The following is an 18631-nucleotide window of genomic DNA, read 5'->3' as shown; positions in this document are numbered from 1 at the left end:
TCAGCATTTTAACCGTGTTTACTCCAGCTGCTAGCTAACAGTAGGCTAACGTTAGCTGCTGCTAAGCGTAGTGTTGACTAGCGTCCCGTGCAGCGATGTTTCAGTTCCCTCTAACGTCCGTTTTCGGCGCATCAGAGAGAAGCGCAGGCATTTAAGTGCCACCTAAATAAGGCACCGAAATCCGGTCCGGTAGATAACGGTCGTTAAGGCACCGGTGCCGTATTAGCTCCGGGTCTCGGACCCCCCCCCCCCCAAATAAAAACTCTTCGGATCTACACGATTCACGTGGATGACATTTTCCCATTAAAAACGGCGATTTTCGCCGAAAAGTGACTAGTTTGCAGGTATGTAGCTACTACTCTTTGGCCGGCTCGCAAGTCCAAACAAGTGTGTCTGTTGTTTTGTTTCCAGTTTAACTAGATCCGGTGTGGTGTTTTTCTAACGTTACTAGTTGCAACAGCATGTGAAAAAAACTACATAGTTTGAACACTTGTAGTTTGAAAACTACAAGGCTTTTCTGTTTTAGCGGTCGTCATGGATACTCTGTATAAAGCCTCTGTAGCCTTCGCATTTTCCCCCAGGCTCCCTTCGTCATGTGTTTTTAAAGTTCATCACGTTTTCTCTCAAAAAATCCTGTAGGTTTCCCCATGCACTCATTCTGTTTAGTTTCAAAGTGACTCTTGAGCTTAGCAGGTTTCATAGCCCCATTAGCCAACGATTTATAGCACAAAACACAATGTGGTTTGGGTTCTCCCTCATCCCCAGCCATAGTGCCTATGCTAAACCACTTGTGTGATGTTGATGGTGATGGCGCGGTGGATATGCCACATGCCTTTGGTGTGGGAGACCCGGGTTTGAGTCCCACTGCGATACATCAACCAATGTGTCCCTGAGCAAGACACTTAACCCGTAGTTGCTCCAGAGGCGTGCAACCTCTGACATATAGCAATTGTAAGTCGCTTTGGATAAAAGCGTCAGCTAAATGACATGTAATGTAATGTATCAAGTCATTGCACCTTGTCTGTTGTGCCAACGATTTATAGCACAAAACACAATGTGGTTTGGGTTCCCAGCCATATCCCCAGCCATAGTGCCTATGCTAAACCACTTGTATCAAGTTGTTGCGCCTTGTCTGTTGTGTCAGAGGTTTCATTTGATTGATTTTAATTGCCCCCATATTAAGCCATTGATCCATTTTGTCAATTGACTGTAATCTACGTATTTAAATGTCACGCTGATCATTCTGACGTGAATTGGAGGCTGTGTCGCAAAAACGTCAGCTTTATTGCTGAAGTCCAACAGAGAAAAACAGCAAATTCAAATGATAATGTTTGAATTTACAGACAAGTTTATATAATATTGAAAGAACATATCTATGCTACTCACTTTTAGGCTTTGGAGTCGCTTGGAGACAGTTTGAGAGAAACCCTGTTTATAATTTAAAATTTAAAAACATTTTACCAAATTTATTCGCGGACCACTGATAGCGCTGTATGTGCAGTTTCATTTACACTGACAGATGCTGCATCCAGAACCAGAGACTACCAGCATGAATTATTAAGACATTGGAGTGACTGTGGTAATAGTTTAATCTTTTGTATTCCGCATAAAATACATTAATCATGCATTGCCCGAAATGCTGTATTCACATGAAACCGACCGAGTAATCTAGCTCTGTAGCATGTTGCTGTCATCTCCTAACCTCAGAAATAGCACAAAAGTCCACTTATTATCTGTGCTTGAACACAGACTGATTACTGATCTTTTGTCTGAGCAACTGGACTGAAGATGGTGGAGAGAGCAGTGAGTGTGGAGGGTCAGAGATATAGGGAGGAGGTGGAGGTAGAAAGGACTGGAATCCATATGGACAAATGGCTGAATTTATACTATATATATATATATATATAAGAAAAAGAAAATAATATTTGTTAACTTTTTGCACTCAGGCAAATGAGACATTTGCATTCGTCGGTAACGTGACACACTACACCCAGGTGTGGCTCAACATCTCCACCCAGCTCAGGGCTTTTCTGGAGGCGGGCCGGCTGCACAACCACCTGGTGTGGCTACAGCAGGTAGACTCATTTACAAGTCATGTTTTGATATTATTATTAAAATCAGAATCAGAAAGCAGTTTATTGCCACAGTAATAGAACTACATGGAATTTGCTTTGGTGATTAGGTGCATACATACAAACAAACAAACAAACATATTAAAGTGCTCATAGTATACTCATTTTCAGGTTCATAATTGTATTTAGAGGTTGTACCAGAATAGGTTTACATGGGTTAATTAAAAAAAAATATATATATTTTTTTTTTTGTTGAGCTCTCTGTTTTAGCTACCGAGTGAGGCATCTCACTTCTATTCCATCTTTGTTGGGAGTCCCACATGCGCAGTAGCTAGGTAAGGACAACTAGCCATTAAGAAGCAGAGTATGAGGGCGTGTCACGCTAGCAGCTAGGCGAGCATTATAACATGTGTTGAAAAAGCAAAGTGACGCACGTTTGTCACAGAAATAATATAAAAAATAAAGGCTGGACTACAGACAGCTCGTCTGGAGCAGTTTGTGAACAGTGTTTTCTGTTGGAGATGGTAAGTCCCTTTGGGGTGGACTTTGGGCTTTTTCACTTTGTAAACCTATTACATGCACAAAAAAGATATACTGTATAACACAATAAAGGAAAGGGAAAACGCCAAAAAGCATAATATGAGCACTTTAAACATTAAAAAGAATAAACAAAAAATACCAAAACAGAGACAAATCTATACAAAATGGTTGTTTAAATAGTTTAAGCAGTCCTACCATGATGCAAAATAGTAATCTTTGCCTTGATATTTTCCAATTAGGTTTATGTATTCACAAAACTTGGACTTGAGTCAGAAAATATGTAATGGTTAGTCATTCATCCTCTTTCTCCTCTCCCTTAAGCTGTCCTCAGAGCTTCAGCAGCACCCTGAGTTGTTGAATGACTCAGACAGAAAGCTGATGCAGAGCCTGATGGAGGGAAACTACAGTCTTCCTAACATCTCCACCCTGTTGGAGCAGCTTGACACCATTGACAACGCTGCCTGTGGCTGGATGCGCTTCATGTCTAAGGTTGGTATAGTGTAGAACAATGGATCCCATCAAAACATGCCCACTGCACAGAACATGCCTTACATGCCTGTCTGCTGTAACACCTGGGCACCAGCTGCTGCTGCTAAGAGTTCATGAGCAGCAGAGCAAAAGAGCAACATAAATCAAAAGAGCTAAAAGTAATGTATCAATTGTTGAAACATTGAGTTCTGACACAAGTGTTATATTCAAATTTGTTTATTACAATAAACCCCTTGAGATGTATCATCTCGTTTTTAAAATAAAAAAATAAAATACAATTATCAATACAACAACGTACATTCAACAGGCAAAAAAGAAACAACAACACATGCATACGTTCATCAATACGTTACAACCTCTAAATGGCCAAGATGACTGTTAAGTAAACAGTAGAGTGTGAGTGGATCAAAAAGTACAGTCAAATATAAACATTAAGTATTAACAGTAGGCATAAGGATTGATGGCATCATTAATAACAATGGCAGTCCATCTTAAAGTGAGCAGACAGGGCATGTTTAAAAAAAACAAGTATTGAAATTGACCTTATTTAGTTAGTTGAAGCCAAGGCCATTACATCCCCAAAAGTATATATTGACTTGCTCAGAGCTCCAGTTTGGGAAGAGCAAAGGTCAAAGAAACACTTTTCTATTTATTCTAGTGGGAAAAGACTCTGTAGTAATCCAGTATGATGGTTTAAGCAGCTCTAACAATAGTTTTTGATTAATCCATTTCTGCTGTAGGAAATTATTTGTGTCTTTGCCCCATGCTTCAAGGTCAGTGTGGATGTCTTCAAGGGCTTTCCTGACGAGGACAGCATTGTCAACTACACCCTAAACCAGGCCTACCAGGACAACGTGTCTGTGTTTGCCAGTGAGTCATCCCTCCATCTGTGTCAGGTTGTGATCATGGTACCTCAGTTGATAGTTAAACAAATGCTTGTATAAAGTGCCAGTTTGTTGTGCTCTAATGCAAACCATGTGAAGCACATAATTCATGTTTACAGTGCAGAAACAAATTATACACAAAAAGAAAAAATATTCATGACACAATTATAATGCTCTCATGACAGCCAATGTAAAAAACAACCTCTTAATGACAGTTAAATGTAATGTTAACACATAAAGCTAAATAGTTTATTAAAGTTTAATAATTGGGCCTGTCATGACATATTTATGACAGGTTGTGTTAATGTCAAGTTGTCATTACAAAGACATCGACAGGTTGTATTGTCTTGTTTAATGTCAAGTTGTCATCACACAGAGATTGTTGTCTTCGTTAAAGTCAAGTTGTCATGACAAAGACATCTCGGACAATGCTAACTTTAAAAGTGTCATAATTTACCGAATGACACTTAATGACAACAGTCATGAACACTCAAAATTACCCCATAAAATAAAGTCTTACTGTAGATACAAACAACAGCTAAAACAGGATGTTCAGAGGGAAGTCACGTGCTGGCCTGACCAATCAGAGGTCACTCTTAAGGAGTCTCTGACTGACGCAGACTGGGACATGTTTCAGGTGCAGCTCTGCCAGCACAGCTGCATACACCACAGGGCTTGGGACCGGGTACATACATTACTATAAAGCTGCTTCATACAATGTCCATAGAGCAGTGAAGGAGGCTAAGTGATGCTACAGGAAGAAATTGGAATCACAATTCCAATATTATTTGGTAAACACTTAAAGCAAAAGAACCCAGTGGACATCTGAACCGAAATGTGACATGAAACAAGTGCAAGTAATGTAAACAAGTAAAAACAGGATTCACTGTGTATGACAGAGTCAGTGCTATACAGACAGTTCCCCAAATGACAAACAAGCCTGAATTAATCAAAGAGATTTTGCAACATGCAGAAACTGTTGTATGCTGGTTGAGCCACCAAGACAGTACTGACCTTATGGGTTCTTTTTTTTTTAGGTGTGATTTTCCAGACTAACAAAGATGGCTCCTTGCCACCCCACGTTCTGTACAAAATTAGACAAAACTCCAGCTTTACAGAGAAGACCAATGAAATCAGACGAGCCTACTGGCGTCCTGGGCCCAACATCGGGGGGAAATTCTACTTCCTCTATGGTTTTGTTTGGATCCAAGGTAAGTGACCAAATATTTTTTAGAAAATCACAGAGGAGGAATTCGCACCCAGATTAACATAATATATTATAGCCTATTATATTGGGAAATTGTACATATGGTCTTAAAACTGCAAATGAAAATAAAAAGTATATTTAGAAGATTTGTTTTGGACACAGAAGTGGTAATAGATTGCTAAAATTGTGGAATCTGAAAGAGAGTTTTTAACAGTGACAGACTCATTAAAAGAATAGCAGGCAGTTCTGTACACGCTATGCTTTCAAACAATGCTTCAAACACAGTGATAGCAGGACTTTACTCCTTGACACTTGCCTTTTTTACACTTTACTTCCGCTTCCTGTTTTCCCACAGTTCTACAAATTGTCCCAAATGAGAAATGAAAAAATGAAAAATTAGACCGTTATTTGAATTTGGTTTTCGAGTTTGTATTTGGAACAACAATTGGACCATGTGATTTTGTATATAAATACATTACTAGGCTGAGAGCGTTGAATGCTGCTTGCTGCTACAATTACAACCTACCACCAACCCTACCAATATGAATAGAAAAGATATATTTAGAAGTGAAAGTAAGTGGAGTATATCAAAAATAATAATAACAATAAATAGGAGGATGTTGTCATTTCCAAGGCAACAGCGCCAGTGTACCACAAGCCCCCAGAAACAACACCATGCTTTGATGCATCCATGGGCTTAGCGGCAAACGGTGGAATTGCAACGTCTGGCAACCCTCTGGCCCAGAAAGACTTTTCCCATAGACTTCACATGGCGAAAGGAAGGTACATCAACTTACCAGTCCGAACACTTAAATGGTCCTTGTTCAAACCATCATATTTAAAAAATGTTAACATGCACTAATAGCTGAATCCAGAGTTATTAACCTAGGCATGATGAACGCACATAATGAACGCACATAATGAACGCGAGCAGACCCATGGGACCCAAGTCTTGGGAGACATATGAGCCTGCAGTGCAGGGCGACTTGGTTGCAGTCGCCCTGCACTGCAGGCTCATATGACGGTTCTTCCGAGATCTTGTAGCTTTAATAATGGATATAATAGCTGTAATTCATAATATGTATTATCCTATGATACATCCAAGCGATGTATGCTGTAAAGCATGTATCGTGAATGTAACGTTATTAACGTCTCTGTTCCCAATCTGCCGGTTATCGACTAGTAGCTAACGTTAGCTGTAGCTAGTAGCATTACATAATAAACGCGAGCAGATACAAAGGACTGCGCCCAGCTTAGCCGCCCTGCAGGCTCATGTGACGGTTCTCTTGAGTTCATAGTTAATTGCGATTAATCGCATATTTTATCACGATTAAAATTCTATTATTTTGCATTTCAGAACAGTTTTTAAGTACATATTAACAATCGAAAGCAATTTTTACCAGTGTATCTTCATTGGGAATCAAATTAATGCAAAGAAAATTACTTTATGAACTTGATTTTAAGATTTGTAATTATTTATTTACTGTAAACAAAAGAAAAAGGTGTGAATCTGTCATTATTGCACAATTCCTCCAAGTACCTAACTAAAAAACAAAAAATTCCTATCCTTACCAGAGTCAATATAGTGTTTAGTAACTCCTAAATAATGTTGATTACTCACTGACGTCCAGTGATCACCGGTTAATGAGACAGCGTTTGCAACACTTTGCAGCAGTTCCAGTGTGGCTGCTTTCTCCGTGTCATACAGGCTGTGTGTGGGGCTACTGTCCCCCTTGACGGCAACGAGACAGGTCAGAACATGCCAACCGTAGTACGTCTTTAAGACCCGAGTCCTCTACGATGCTGACAGGTCTGCAGTTAGTTGCCACCCGTTTCACAAGAGCTGTAGTAATTTTTTGGGATTTGGTTTCATCCACAGGTCGGCAAGTAGCACTCTCCGAAATAGTGCTTTGCCTGAGTGGGTAGCATGCTAGCGGGTAGCATCATGTTAACTGTACTACTATGCTTAGCTCCGTAGGTGGTAGCTCAAGCTTGACATGCTTCGTGATATTTTAATTCGGCTTTACACAATGTGCATATGGCTTTCGACTTGTCTACGAGCCGTGTGGGAGTTTTGGAAAATAAAAAGCGCCATTCAGGATTTCATTGCTGCTGTCTTTCTCCATCATGCCTGCAGCCTGCAGCAGCAGGATGTGTTACGAGGAAGTGGCAGCTAGATGATAAGTAACAGTGCTGCAAAGGGTCAAAATAGTAGCCTGTTAGGCACGACGCAAAGCCGAGTGAAGTGTAAAATAAATTAATAAATGCCGGCATGCGATTAATGCGATTAAAAAAAATTAATCGCATCGGCCCTTAATCGCATCGCGATTAACGCGTTAACGCTGACAGCCCTACTTATAATATATCCGAGGGTTGTATGCTGTAAAGCCTGTAACGTGGATGTACTGTTATTAACATCTCTTTTCTTAAACTGCTGGGGCTATCAGCTAATGTTAGGTAGCTAGTAGCACATCATAATGAAAAATATAAAGATAGGCAGCACGGTGGCTCAGTGGTTAGCACTTATGTTCTCCCTATGTTTGCGTGGGTTTCCTCCAGGTGCTCCGGTTTCTTCCCACCATAAAGACATGCATGCTAGGTAATTAGGACTAGGCCGACTGGCTAACACTGGCACACTTACAGAAATGTTTATTAATGTGCATTGTCCTAATCAAATAAACTTACAAACAATAAATTAGTCAGTATAGTTCAATAGCCTAAATACATATGTTTTACTTTTATTTATTTCAGGGGACTTTTATTTTATATGTACACATTTATTTTATTTATTTGCAGATTATATTCAAGAGAGAGAGACGCAGAGTCAGAGGGAGGCAGGTAGAGGGAAATAAATAAATTTGACATTATGAAATAAAAGTCCCCTCAAGCATCATCATCAAGCCATTTTAGCCTGGGCTAGTATAGAGGATCTCCGGCTAAAGCAACACTGGTACACTGGCGCTGTTGCCTTTTAAAATGACAACATCCAGTCTCAGAATGCTCAAAAAACACCTGTTTGGAACATTCCACAGATGAACAGGTTAATTGATCATGATTGGGTATAAAAGGAGCCTCCCCAAAAGGCTCAGTTGTTCACAAGCAAGGGTGGGGTGAGTTTCGCCACTTTGTGAACAACTGCATGAGCAAATAGTCCAACAGTTTAAGAACAATGTTTCTCAACGTACAACTGCAAGGAATTTAGGGATTTCATCATCTACAATACATAATATCATCAAAGGATTCAGAAAATCTGGAGAAATCTCTGCATGTAAGCGGCAAGGCCGAACACCAACATTGAACGCCCGTGACCTTTGATCCCTGCATTAAAAACCAACATCATTATGTAAAGGATATTACCACGTGAGCTAAGGAACACTTTGGAAAACCATTGTCAGTTAACAAGGTTTGTCGCTACATCTACAAGTGCAAGTTAAAACTCTACCATGCAAAGCGATAGCCATTTATCAACAACACCCAGAAAGGTCGCCGGCTTCTCTGGGCCCGAGGTCATCTGAGATGGACTGACACAAAGTGGAAAAGTGCTGTGTGGTCTGACGAGCCGATTTGTTTTTGGAAATGTAAATGGACTGTTCTTATATCATGGACATCATGTCCTCCAGGCCAAAGAGGTAAAGGACCATCCAGATTGTTATAAGCACAAAGGTGAAAAGCCAGCATCTGTGATAGTCTGTTAGTGCCCATGGGTAACTTGCACATCTGTGAAGGCACCATTAATGCTGAAAGGTACATACAGGTTTTGGAGCAACATATGCTGCCATCCAAGCAAAGTCTTTTTCAGGGACGTCCCTGCTTATTTCAGCAAAACAATGCCAAGCCACATTCTGCACGTGTTACAGCGTGGCTTCATTGTAAAAGAGTGCAGGTACTAGACTGGCTTGCCTGCAGTCCAGACCTGTCTCCCATTGAGTTGTGTGGCCAGTATGAAGCGCAAAATACGACAATGGAGACCCTGGACTGTTGAGCAACTGAAGTCGTACATCAAGCAAGAATAAACACAATAACAGTGCCATTAAGAAAGCAAGCCCCCACCAAATACACACACACACACACACTCACTGAGCTGCAAGGTCTGTAGTTAATTATGAATGCAAACTTCCCATTTACATTAATTTTATACATCTATTCTAAAAGCATCAATGGGTTTTTTAGGGGTGCAATAGGCCACGCCCATTTTTAACCAATCAGTACAACATTGTAGGTGTAGCCTCAGGAGTGGTCGTTGATCGTACCCTCCAAATTTAATAGAAATCGCATGAGCCCTTCATGAGATATACACTTTTCATATTTGTAGCGCCCCCTAATGCCCACTGTTCGCCAATATACCTCACTGACTAGACACTAATGTAAGGGGAGGAACCATTAAATGTATCATTCATGCAGTTACAGGAGGACTTGCCTAATCACATTACTTGACAATATTTCAACAAAACATCCAAAATTCAGGAAACTGGACTGTGTGGAGTTTACACAAGAGAGAAAGAAAACAAGAAGGGGGTTTAAGGAAATTATGCAAAAATCCACAGAGTAATGGACATTTAGCACATTTTGTAACTCTGACTTCATTTCTCTCTCTCTCACTCTCCTCCAGATATGATAGAGAGAGCCATCATCAACACGTTTGTGGGCCATGATGTGGTGGAGCCTGGTAACTACGTTCAGATGTTCCCCTACCCATGTTACACCAGAGACGAGTAAGAAATGCACTTTGTCATGTTCCCTTTTTTGTGGTTCTGTTTAGGTCATTATGTTGCACATGACATTGACAAGTAATCATTTGGCAGACATGGAAAGAAATGTTGTCATAATAACATTATATGTGTTTGAAACATTGTGCGTTTCAAGATGATTATATAAATTGTGTTCCTATTATTTGATAAATATATTTTATACTTATTTATACATTTGTACATGTTAGAAATTCTGGAGATCCCATGCATTTGAAATGCAGTATGGTGTAAAAAAATGTGTGTATTGATCTTTACCTGATACCCTGTGTTTTCTCAGTTTTCTGTTTGTGATTGAGCACATGATGCCTCTGTGCATGGTCATCTCCTGGGTTTACTCAGTAGCCATGATGATTCAGCACATTGTCGCTGAGAAGGAGCACCGGCTCAAAGAGGTTAGACTATTATGATAAAATGTCAAGCTGAAATTTGGTATTTTGTATCACAGGGGTTCCTTCCTGACCATAGCTAGTATGTTGTGCATTACTATTGTTATTATAATTTTCAAAAGGATCATTCTGGCAATATTTTATATTTTTCTCATTGTCAACATATTCCAACATGCAGACCCCACAATGAGTACATCCTATTTAGTTGTATTATGCATTTCAGGCACAGAACTGATAACATATAATGTTTAAAACAAGTCTAGTCTGTCACCTAGATAGAGCTGTCTAGCCATGATCAAACCACTGAGCCGGAAAATACACCCTTCTCCAAAAAATATAGAATCTGCCAAAATATCACTTACTTATTTTGAGTAGTGTATAGCAGAAAACCTGTGTTGCTGACTGGGGCATAGAGTTTAAAAGACATAACCATTTAGCAGGCTTGGAGGATCTAATCAAGAGACACTATCATTATCAAGTTGCACTATGGTGAGTGTAGGATCCAGTGTTTTTGGAACTTGACCCATACTGAGGATTTAAAGTCCGAATATTTCTCTTTCACAAGTTCCCCAACTTTATGTAAGTGTAGTACTTAATGGCTGAAACACCTGTTTAAGTCAGTTTATTTTAGTTTGTGTATCAAAAGCTCAGCCATAACACTGAAGAGTAAAATGTCAGTAACACTTTATAATAACGGTACATGAATTATCATTAATTCATGCATGACTTCATTATTTATCAATGTTAAAGATGAACCAGGTCAGCACTTTATTTAAAGGGCCACAAACATGATGAAGTAATAAAGAAGTAATGTTTAGTTACTCAAGATTACAACACTACAATTTTTCAGAATACTTGTATACTGCTGGACTGGTCAGTTTTTTGAAGAAGACATCAACATCATTAATAAATGGGTGGTGATGGTGCAGTGGATATGTCACATGCCTTTGGTGTGAGAGACCTGGGTTTGATTCCCACTGCGATACATCAACCAATGTGTCCCTGAGCAAGACACTTAACCCCTAGTTGCTCCAGAGGCGTGTGACCTCTGACATATATAGCAATTGTAAGTCGCTGGATAAAAGCGTCAGCTAAATGACATGTAATGTAATAATGTAAATCAGAAATCATGATGATTTAAATACCTTAATTGATACATTAACGTATTGTTCCTGCATTAAGTCATGCATGAGATACTATTAATCCTTGTGCATTACTGATAGTTCATGAAGTACTACATTAATGAATTCATGCTTTTTCATGCATGAAGTCATGCATGAATTCATGGTAATTCATGTACAATTATTATAAAGTGTTACCAAAATGTCCTTACAACCACTGAATGGCTGAACTAACAAATCTACAGTGGACCAGTTTTGAATGGGGCTGTAGGATAATGTAGTTACAAATTCAAAAATGTAACCATCATGTCACTTCCTCAGGTGATGAAGATGATGGGTCTAAACAATGCTGTTCACTGGGTGGCTTGGTTTATCACTGGCTTCGTCCAGCTGTCCATCTCCGTTACAGCTCTGACGGCCATCTTGAAGTATGGCCGGGTGTTGCTCCACAGTGACCCCTTCATTATCTGGCTCTTCCTCACCATCTACGCTGTGGCCACCATCATGTTCTGGTGAGATCTCCTAGTTAACATCGCTATGAATCCCTCACTTCTTAAAATATGTCAGTTTTCAAAGCTCAACAGTGGACTATTTGTAAAATTTAGACACACTCGCACTGTAAGGAATAACTGTGCTCTCACCACAGACTAAATGCCCCACCAAACACACTCATACACAAAATCAGGAAATGTTCTCTAACCTGCTGTGCCCCATATATGCATAGATTTATACAATGTCTACACAGCAGAGGCGCCAGATTAATTTATAAGTGCGGGGGCCAAAACTTGCCAAAACTGCCATGGGTGTTTCAGATGTACCAGCTCCATCATTGCCGTTCCCCACTTGCTCCAGGAGACTTTGCTTCACGTCATCCTCCAGAGCAACAAAACTGTCCTTAAATCTTGGATCTAGGTAGCTGGCAGTGTTTAGCAGAAGCTGCACCTCCCTATCCTCATAATGTTGGTTGATGTTTTCCCTTACTTCTCTCTTCATCTCTCCAGTAAGTATAGAGTCATCCTCCTCATCACTGAGACAAGAGAGCATCTTCCAGCGGTAAGACAGAGGAGAGAGTAGTGTGCTTCTCACCACTGAGTGCATCTGTAAAAGGACTCAGTGGCTCAAGGACTTCTTTTAGTGTTTCTAGGATTGTGATGTCATTGTCTTTTGGCATCAGGTGCCATTTTTTTCTGTCCTCTGCCAGGACTGCACACAGAACTTGCTGCTGCTCTACAAATATCTCCACCATATCATACAGTATGAGGAATTCCATTTGTGGGTGCATCGTGTATCAAATTGTGTTCTGGGAGTCCAAGGTGTTTTTGTTTTGTTTTGAGTTGTCGCGACAGCTTTGATGACCTGGTGAAAGCAGATATGGTTCTGCGCAGCCTTGACAGGGCTGCAGATACCCTGTCAATGTTGATGGCTTTGTTAACGGCCAGGTGCAAGTTGTGGCCAAAGCAAGGGATCCATATTCATAGTCATCTTTAAAGGCCTTATGGTTGTTGGATGCATTGTCTGTTGTGATGCCTGCTAGTTTTGCAATGTCCAACTTTCACTCCTCAGTAACTACTTCGTCAAATGCCTCCCTCAAACTGTCACCTATGTGGTCTGAGTTCAGGCCACTACAGTCTAAACACCAGGAGTGCAACTCCCATGACTGTTATGTATTGTATGGTAATAGACATGTACGTGTCTGCAGCTCTGCTTGTCCACAGATCAGTTGTGCATGCATAGAATGGCTTTTCTTTGAGATACTGTGTGACCAGGGCCCTTGTTTCACTGTAGATTTTTGGTATTTATGTGTACATGAAATAATTCCTACTTGGAAGTTGATATCTAGGATTGAATTTATGGAGCATTTGCTGAAATCCTGGTTTTTCAACAATGTAGACAGGGACTTGGTCCATACATATGAACTCTGCTACACTTCTATCCAATATCCTGGCCTCATTTGAATTTCTCTCATATTTTGTTTGCTTCTCTAGAGCCTTGGTTATGGTTGGCTGTGATTGCTGACTCTGAGTTGTCTGAGTTGTCTCCTGGATGTCATCCTCTGGTTGAAACTGGAAAAGGAAAATTGACATTTCAGTTAATATAGTTAATTGACTAAAGAAAGAGCACAGGCACCTATAAAGCACAAGCACCTGCTTGCCCTGCCCTGCACATTGGCTCCAGCCCGCGCGCGCACACACACACACACACACACACACACACACACACATATACACACACACACCTGAATTTTAATAGTAGATGCAGTCATTTGAAGTCAGACAGGTGGTGGCAGGTAGTTCATTTTAAAACATTAACATAAAAACCAGGCCTGTCAAACAATTAAAAAAAAATAACTAATTAATCTCATATTTCGAAATTAATTAATCTAGATTAATCACAATTAAAAAAAACACTTTACCCCTAAAGACTAAAGCTTCTTAAAGGGCATATTAAATACAAAATAAATCAATGTTCAGTGTGGTCGCGGCGAAATTTCAGCTCTGTCACTTGCAAATCGTCTTTTACATTGAGTTCTATTGGCATCGTAAAAAATGTTTTTGGGGGTAATTGTGTTTCGACAAACCAATTGCATATTCATTTGTAACTATATTAAACTAGGATATTCAGTGAATTTTGCTAGTTTTGACATGATACTTGCAAGATATTCTACACGCTCTCTTTCTCTCTCTCTCCTTCTAACCGAGGTATAGGCTAACGTTAAAACTACAGCATAAGCTACGTACATAACATAAGCCATGTGCCCACCATCCCAAAACATCATGTAATGTGTATTTCAGTATAACAGATAAAAAAAACATTTGGTTCATTCTTTATATGTTGTTAATATGAATTAGAACTCACCTTGAATTCTTTAAACAAATCTGGATGACGGTCTTTCAGGTGCTTTGCTAAATTGGAAGTATTACCTCCCTTGGTCTGAAGACCATGGTAGCATCGTTTGCATAATGGCTTCTGTGGATTAATGATAACACCACTGTCATCTGCCTCATACGCAAAGTACTTCCATACACGACTCTTTGTGCCTTTTTTATCAACAAGTCGAGGTGGGGCGATCGCTGCAGCGCAGTTGCCATCTTGCCATCATGTGGTTTTCATCAGGTTATAGAGAGGCGAAGATGGGTCCCATGTACCGGAAGTAGAAGGGCGTGACTTCAGCTCTCTATGCCATATGTAGTTCCACTTGTTCGTGACCTCCTACTTCTGAATGTAAGTATCGACTGGAACACTCCGAAGCATATACTGCCCCCATCAGTTTGAGAAGAGGCACAGCACCGATGCTGCTAACACTGGCATCGGCGCTCACGGTGCTTACGGTGCTTCAAAAAAATGGGCATCGTCGGTGTTTTGTCATTTTAGAATCGAAAGGTATCGCAAGTATCGGTTCTCGTGACATCCCTACTCCCCAACACAAAGCTTCCTAGCAGCCCCCCGGAGCTCAGGTACCTTTCCCATTTTCTAGTATACATCCTATCTGGCAAACCGTTTAAATGACATTTTTTCAAATGCCGCCATCCTAGCCATCTTACAAGCCCACTCCTGGACTGACGGCACCCCTTCATTCTTCCTTCCTCTTAAAATAATCTGTCTGGCTCTCATTAAACTAGTCTGGACCCGCTTAGAATTGACCCATCTCCCAGAACAAATAATCTTGGGCTGAATGGAACCTGGGTCCCTGCAGTCCGACATTGGTTATCATGTATCCCGGTCCAAAATTCTTGGACCTTATCACAGGACCATAGAACATTAAGTAATTGGCCGTCCTCTGTCTTACAATTCCAACAATTTGGTGTGTCTTTCAGACCAATTCTAAACATTCTGGAGGGAGCCCACAAGAAGCAATGCATAATCTTGAATTGAATGAGGCGCACCCTCACATCGCGTGACATAGTTTTAATATTCCTACAGATTCTGTCCAACTCCTTATCATCCAGTTTAATACTCAGATCCCTTTCCCATGTCTTTTTGAGGGCTGTCTAGACTCCATCCCCAAGGTTTTGCATAATCATAGAATAATACCCAGAAGACTCATGACCTTTTCCATATTTCAACAACACCTTATCTAAACATTCTGGTGCCTTTGGGGCTGAAGAGCTGGATAAAAAAAAAAAAACACTAATAGATGTTGAAAGAAAGAAAGAAGAAGTTGAAAAATATCAAAAAAATGTAGGCCTATGTTTTCCAAATTGCTGTTCCAAATCCTTAACCCTTGTGTTGTCAACATAAGGGTTAACTATACGTTTATTTGACGTTCTGTATTGGCCTGGCGTTGAGCTTCGGGGTCCTGTAAAATGACATCACGTAGTACGCGAGGGTCACCGGAGGGTGGGGAGGGCCAGGCCAATACAAAACGTCAAATAAACTGGACGGGTCCCGGTGACCCGGAGGACAACACAAGTGTTAAAGGATTTCAACATGCCACCGAGATACAAATCCCCCAGTGTGACAATTCCCTTTTCCAACCAATCCCTCCAAAAAAAGGGAGCTCTACCAATACATAACTTTGACAAAGTATTTAGATATGGATCCAGTTCAAACAGCCGGGCCACTTTGGTCCAAACGACATTTAAGTGAGATATTATCAGATGTGTTTTCGCCTCACCATACAGTTTGACAGGCTTTGTAATGGCGATAATGGGGGAAAAACAGATTGCTCAATACATTACCAGGGTGGGGCTCTCTCAGGAGAAAATGACCAGTGGGCCATATGCCTTAAGTTAAAAGCATAGTAATAATACAACATCTTTGGTAACCCAAACCTCTATCAATCGTTTTTTTTTTTTACCATTCCATATAAATGTCTTTGTTATCCTGTCAAACCATTTACGATATGATTGGGGCACCTCCAGAGGAAGAGATTGGGCAAGGTAATTCAGCTTGGGAACACACACCAGTTTTATAACATTGACCTTTCCTGCTATTGAGAGTCGCCCATCTTTTAACATCACAAGAGATTTTATTCAATAACGAATCAAATCCTAACTAGGTCTTTTAATTAAGGAGGGAATAAGATACCCTGATATACGATGCTTTGGCCACTGAAATGCATCCGGTTGAAGGCTGTTACGGGGCACTGAGCTGTTAAAGGTAACACTTCTGATATGGACTGATTTACCCTATAACCTGAACATTTTGAGAAAGAGTCAATGATCCTGAGTAGACAGGGTATTGATCTACTAGGTTTGGACACAAAAAAAAAGTTTGTGCATTAACCCTGCTACCATAACACCTGGGAAGTTAGTCTCCCCCCTTATGGCTGCTGCCAAAGACTCAATGGCTAAACAAAACAACAAAGGAGAAAGAGGTGAGCAGTGTCTTGTTCCCCTTCCAGGAGCAAAATATTCAGAAATGAACCTGTTAGTTTGCACAGCACCTTATTCTACTTTATAAAAATGCTGCCAAGCCCATACATTTCCAAAATTTTGAACATATAGCCCCATCCACCATATCAAACACCTTTTCGGCATCGAAGGAAATAGCAGCTATTGGGGATTGTCTATCAGCTACAGACCATGCAATATTAATAAGATGCCTGATATTATCTGACGAGTTACACCCACGAATAAACCCCACCTGATCAGGATAAATTAGAGAAGTAATAACCTTATTTAATCTATTTGCCAATAATTTTAAATAATCTTAACATCTAACTGCATTAGGAAAATTGGGCGGTTATTTTTGCAGTCTCCTGGGTCTTTACCTTTTTTAGGAACCAAAGTTATCAAAGCCTGCCTAAATGTTGGCGGCAGTGTGCCCTTATCCAGTTCCTCGCTACATTATATACCTCAAACAGAAGTGGAGCCAGTTCAGTTGCAAAACATCGGGCCCTGGCGCCTTATACCCACAGGCAGGGCCCCCATATCCTCTTTAATTTCCTCTATAGTCAAATCCACATCAAATAGTTATCTTTGCTCTATATCTACAGTTGCTGTTAAAACATCTCCAGAATTGGATCTAACTGCAGAAAGAAAAAAGATAGTGAAAGCTGATTCCCTCTGTTTTATGTATCTAGAGAGTAATTTTCCTGCTTTGTCTATCAATTCAAAATAATGTTGTGAATAAATTGAATTCAACCTTCAGAGAAATTCACAAAAATGCCTGATCATCAACAATAATAACTCTTCCAGCATTATCCTTAAAGATCCTATGATATGCTGCTTTTTGGATGCTTTTATATAGGCCTTAGTGGTCCCCTAATACTGTATCTGGAGTCTCTTTCCCGAAATTCAGCCTTGGTGCAGAATTACAGCCACTAGAGCCAGTCCCACAATGACCTTTCCTTAGTATATGCCATTTCTGTGTCTGTAGCTTTAAATGCTATTGAGGAGGAGAGAGGGGGGCAAGGTGGAGGGTGGAGGTGTGGCCTTGACCAACTGCCACTTTGATGTCTCTCTCTTTTTCATGGGCGGGCCAAATTCTCTGGGCGGGCAAAGCAGAGAAAGGGGAGGTAACCTTGCTCCTTATGACCTCATAAGGAGCAGATTCCAGATCGGCCCATCTGAGCTTTCATTTTCTCAAAGGCAGAGCAGGATACCCAGGGCTCGGTTTACACCTATCACCATTTCTAGCCATTGGGGGACCATAGGCAGGCTGGGGGAACTCATATTAATGTTAAAAAACCTCATAAAGGGAAATGTTCATGCCATGGGACCTTTAATTTGTCACGTATCCATGTAGGGACTCTGGCTGCTGCATTTTGAATGAGTTGGAGGCATCCTACAGATTGTTTGGATAGTCCTGCAAAAAGAGCATTACAGTAGTCTAACCTGCTTGAGATTAATGCAAGCACCAGTTTCTCAGAGTCAATTTGAGAAATTATTTTTTTAATTACATTTTTTAATGAGTTATGATATATTTTTAAATGATTAAATGCTGTTTGGTGATATTGGTGATGTGTTTTTTAAAATTGAGATCAAAAACAATGCCAAGGTTTCTGACTTGCTCACTGTATTTTAGAGACAGTGGCCCTCATTTATGAAACGTGTGTACGACCTAAAACAGGCGTAGGACGGACGTACGCCGATTCCTACACAAAGCAAGGCATTTATGAATTTGAACGTGAGCGTAGGCTGCGATAAAATCTCACGTCTGGTCTGAACTTGTGTATGCAAGTTTTCGAGTCAGTGTGGATTTGCGGTGCAGCATATAATCAGTTTAACAGGAGAAGGAGA

General features: G+C 40.4%; 1 protein-coding gene across 3 annotated transcripts in view; it reads left to right on the top strand.

Annotated features, from left to right (window-relative positions):
- The window catches only part of abca2 (ATP-binding cassette, sub-family A (ABC1), member 2), a 206323-nt gene that overhangs the window by 45409 nt on the left and 142283 nt on the right, over positions 1-18631 (top strand). For all 3 annotated transcript variants that reach the window (XR_004896101.1, XM_031300882.2, XM_031300881.2), the window contains 7 exons: positions 1947-2075; positions 2934-3101; positions 3875-3971; positions 5023-5196; positions 9802-9904; positions 10218-10332; positions 11769-11959. Coding sequence is in view for 2 of the 3 variants with exons in the window: in XM_031300882.2 (XP_031156742.1) it covers positions 1947-2075; positions 2934-3101; positions 3875-3971; positions 5023-5196; positions 9802-9904; positions 10218-10332; positions 11769-11959 (977 nt within the window). In the remaining variant the exon portion in view is untranslated. The remainder of the gene's footprint in view (positions 1-1946; positions 2076-2933; positions 3102-3874; positions 3972-5022; positions 5197-9801; positions 9905-10217; positions 10333-11768; positions 11960-18631) is intronic.

This window comes from Sander lucioperca, chromosome 2 (genome assembly GCF_008315115.2).
Source record: "Sander lucioperca isolate FBNREF2018 chromosome 2, SLUC_FBN_1.2, whole genome shotgun sequence".
Taxonomy (NCBI): Eukaryota; Metazoa; Chordata; class Actinopteri; order Perciformes; family Percidae; genus Sander; species Sander lucioperca.
Note: the sequence above shows the minus strand (reverse complement) of the source record. Positions and strands in the feature narration are given on the sequence as shown.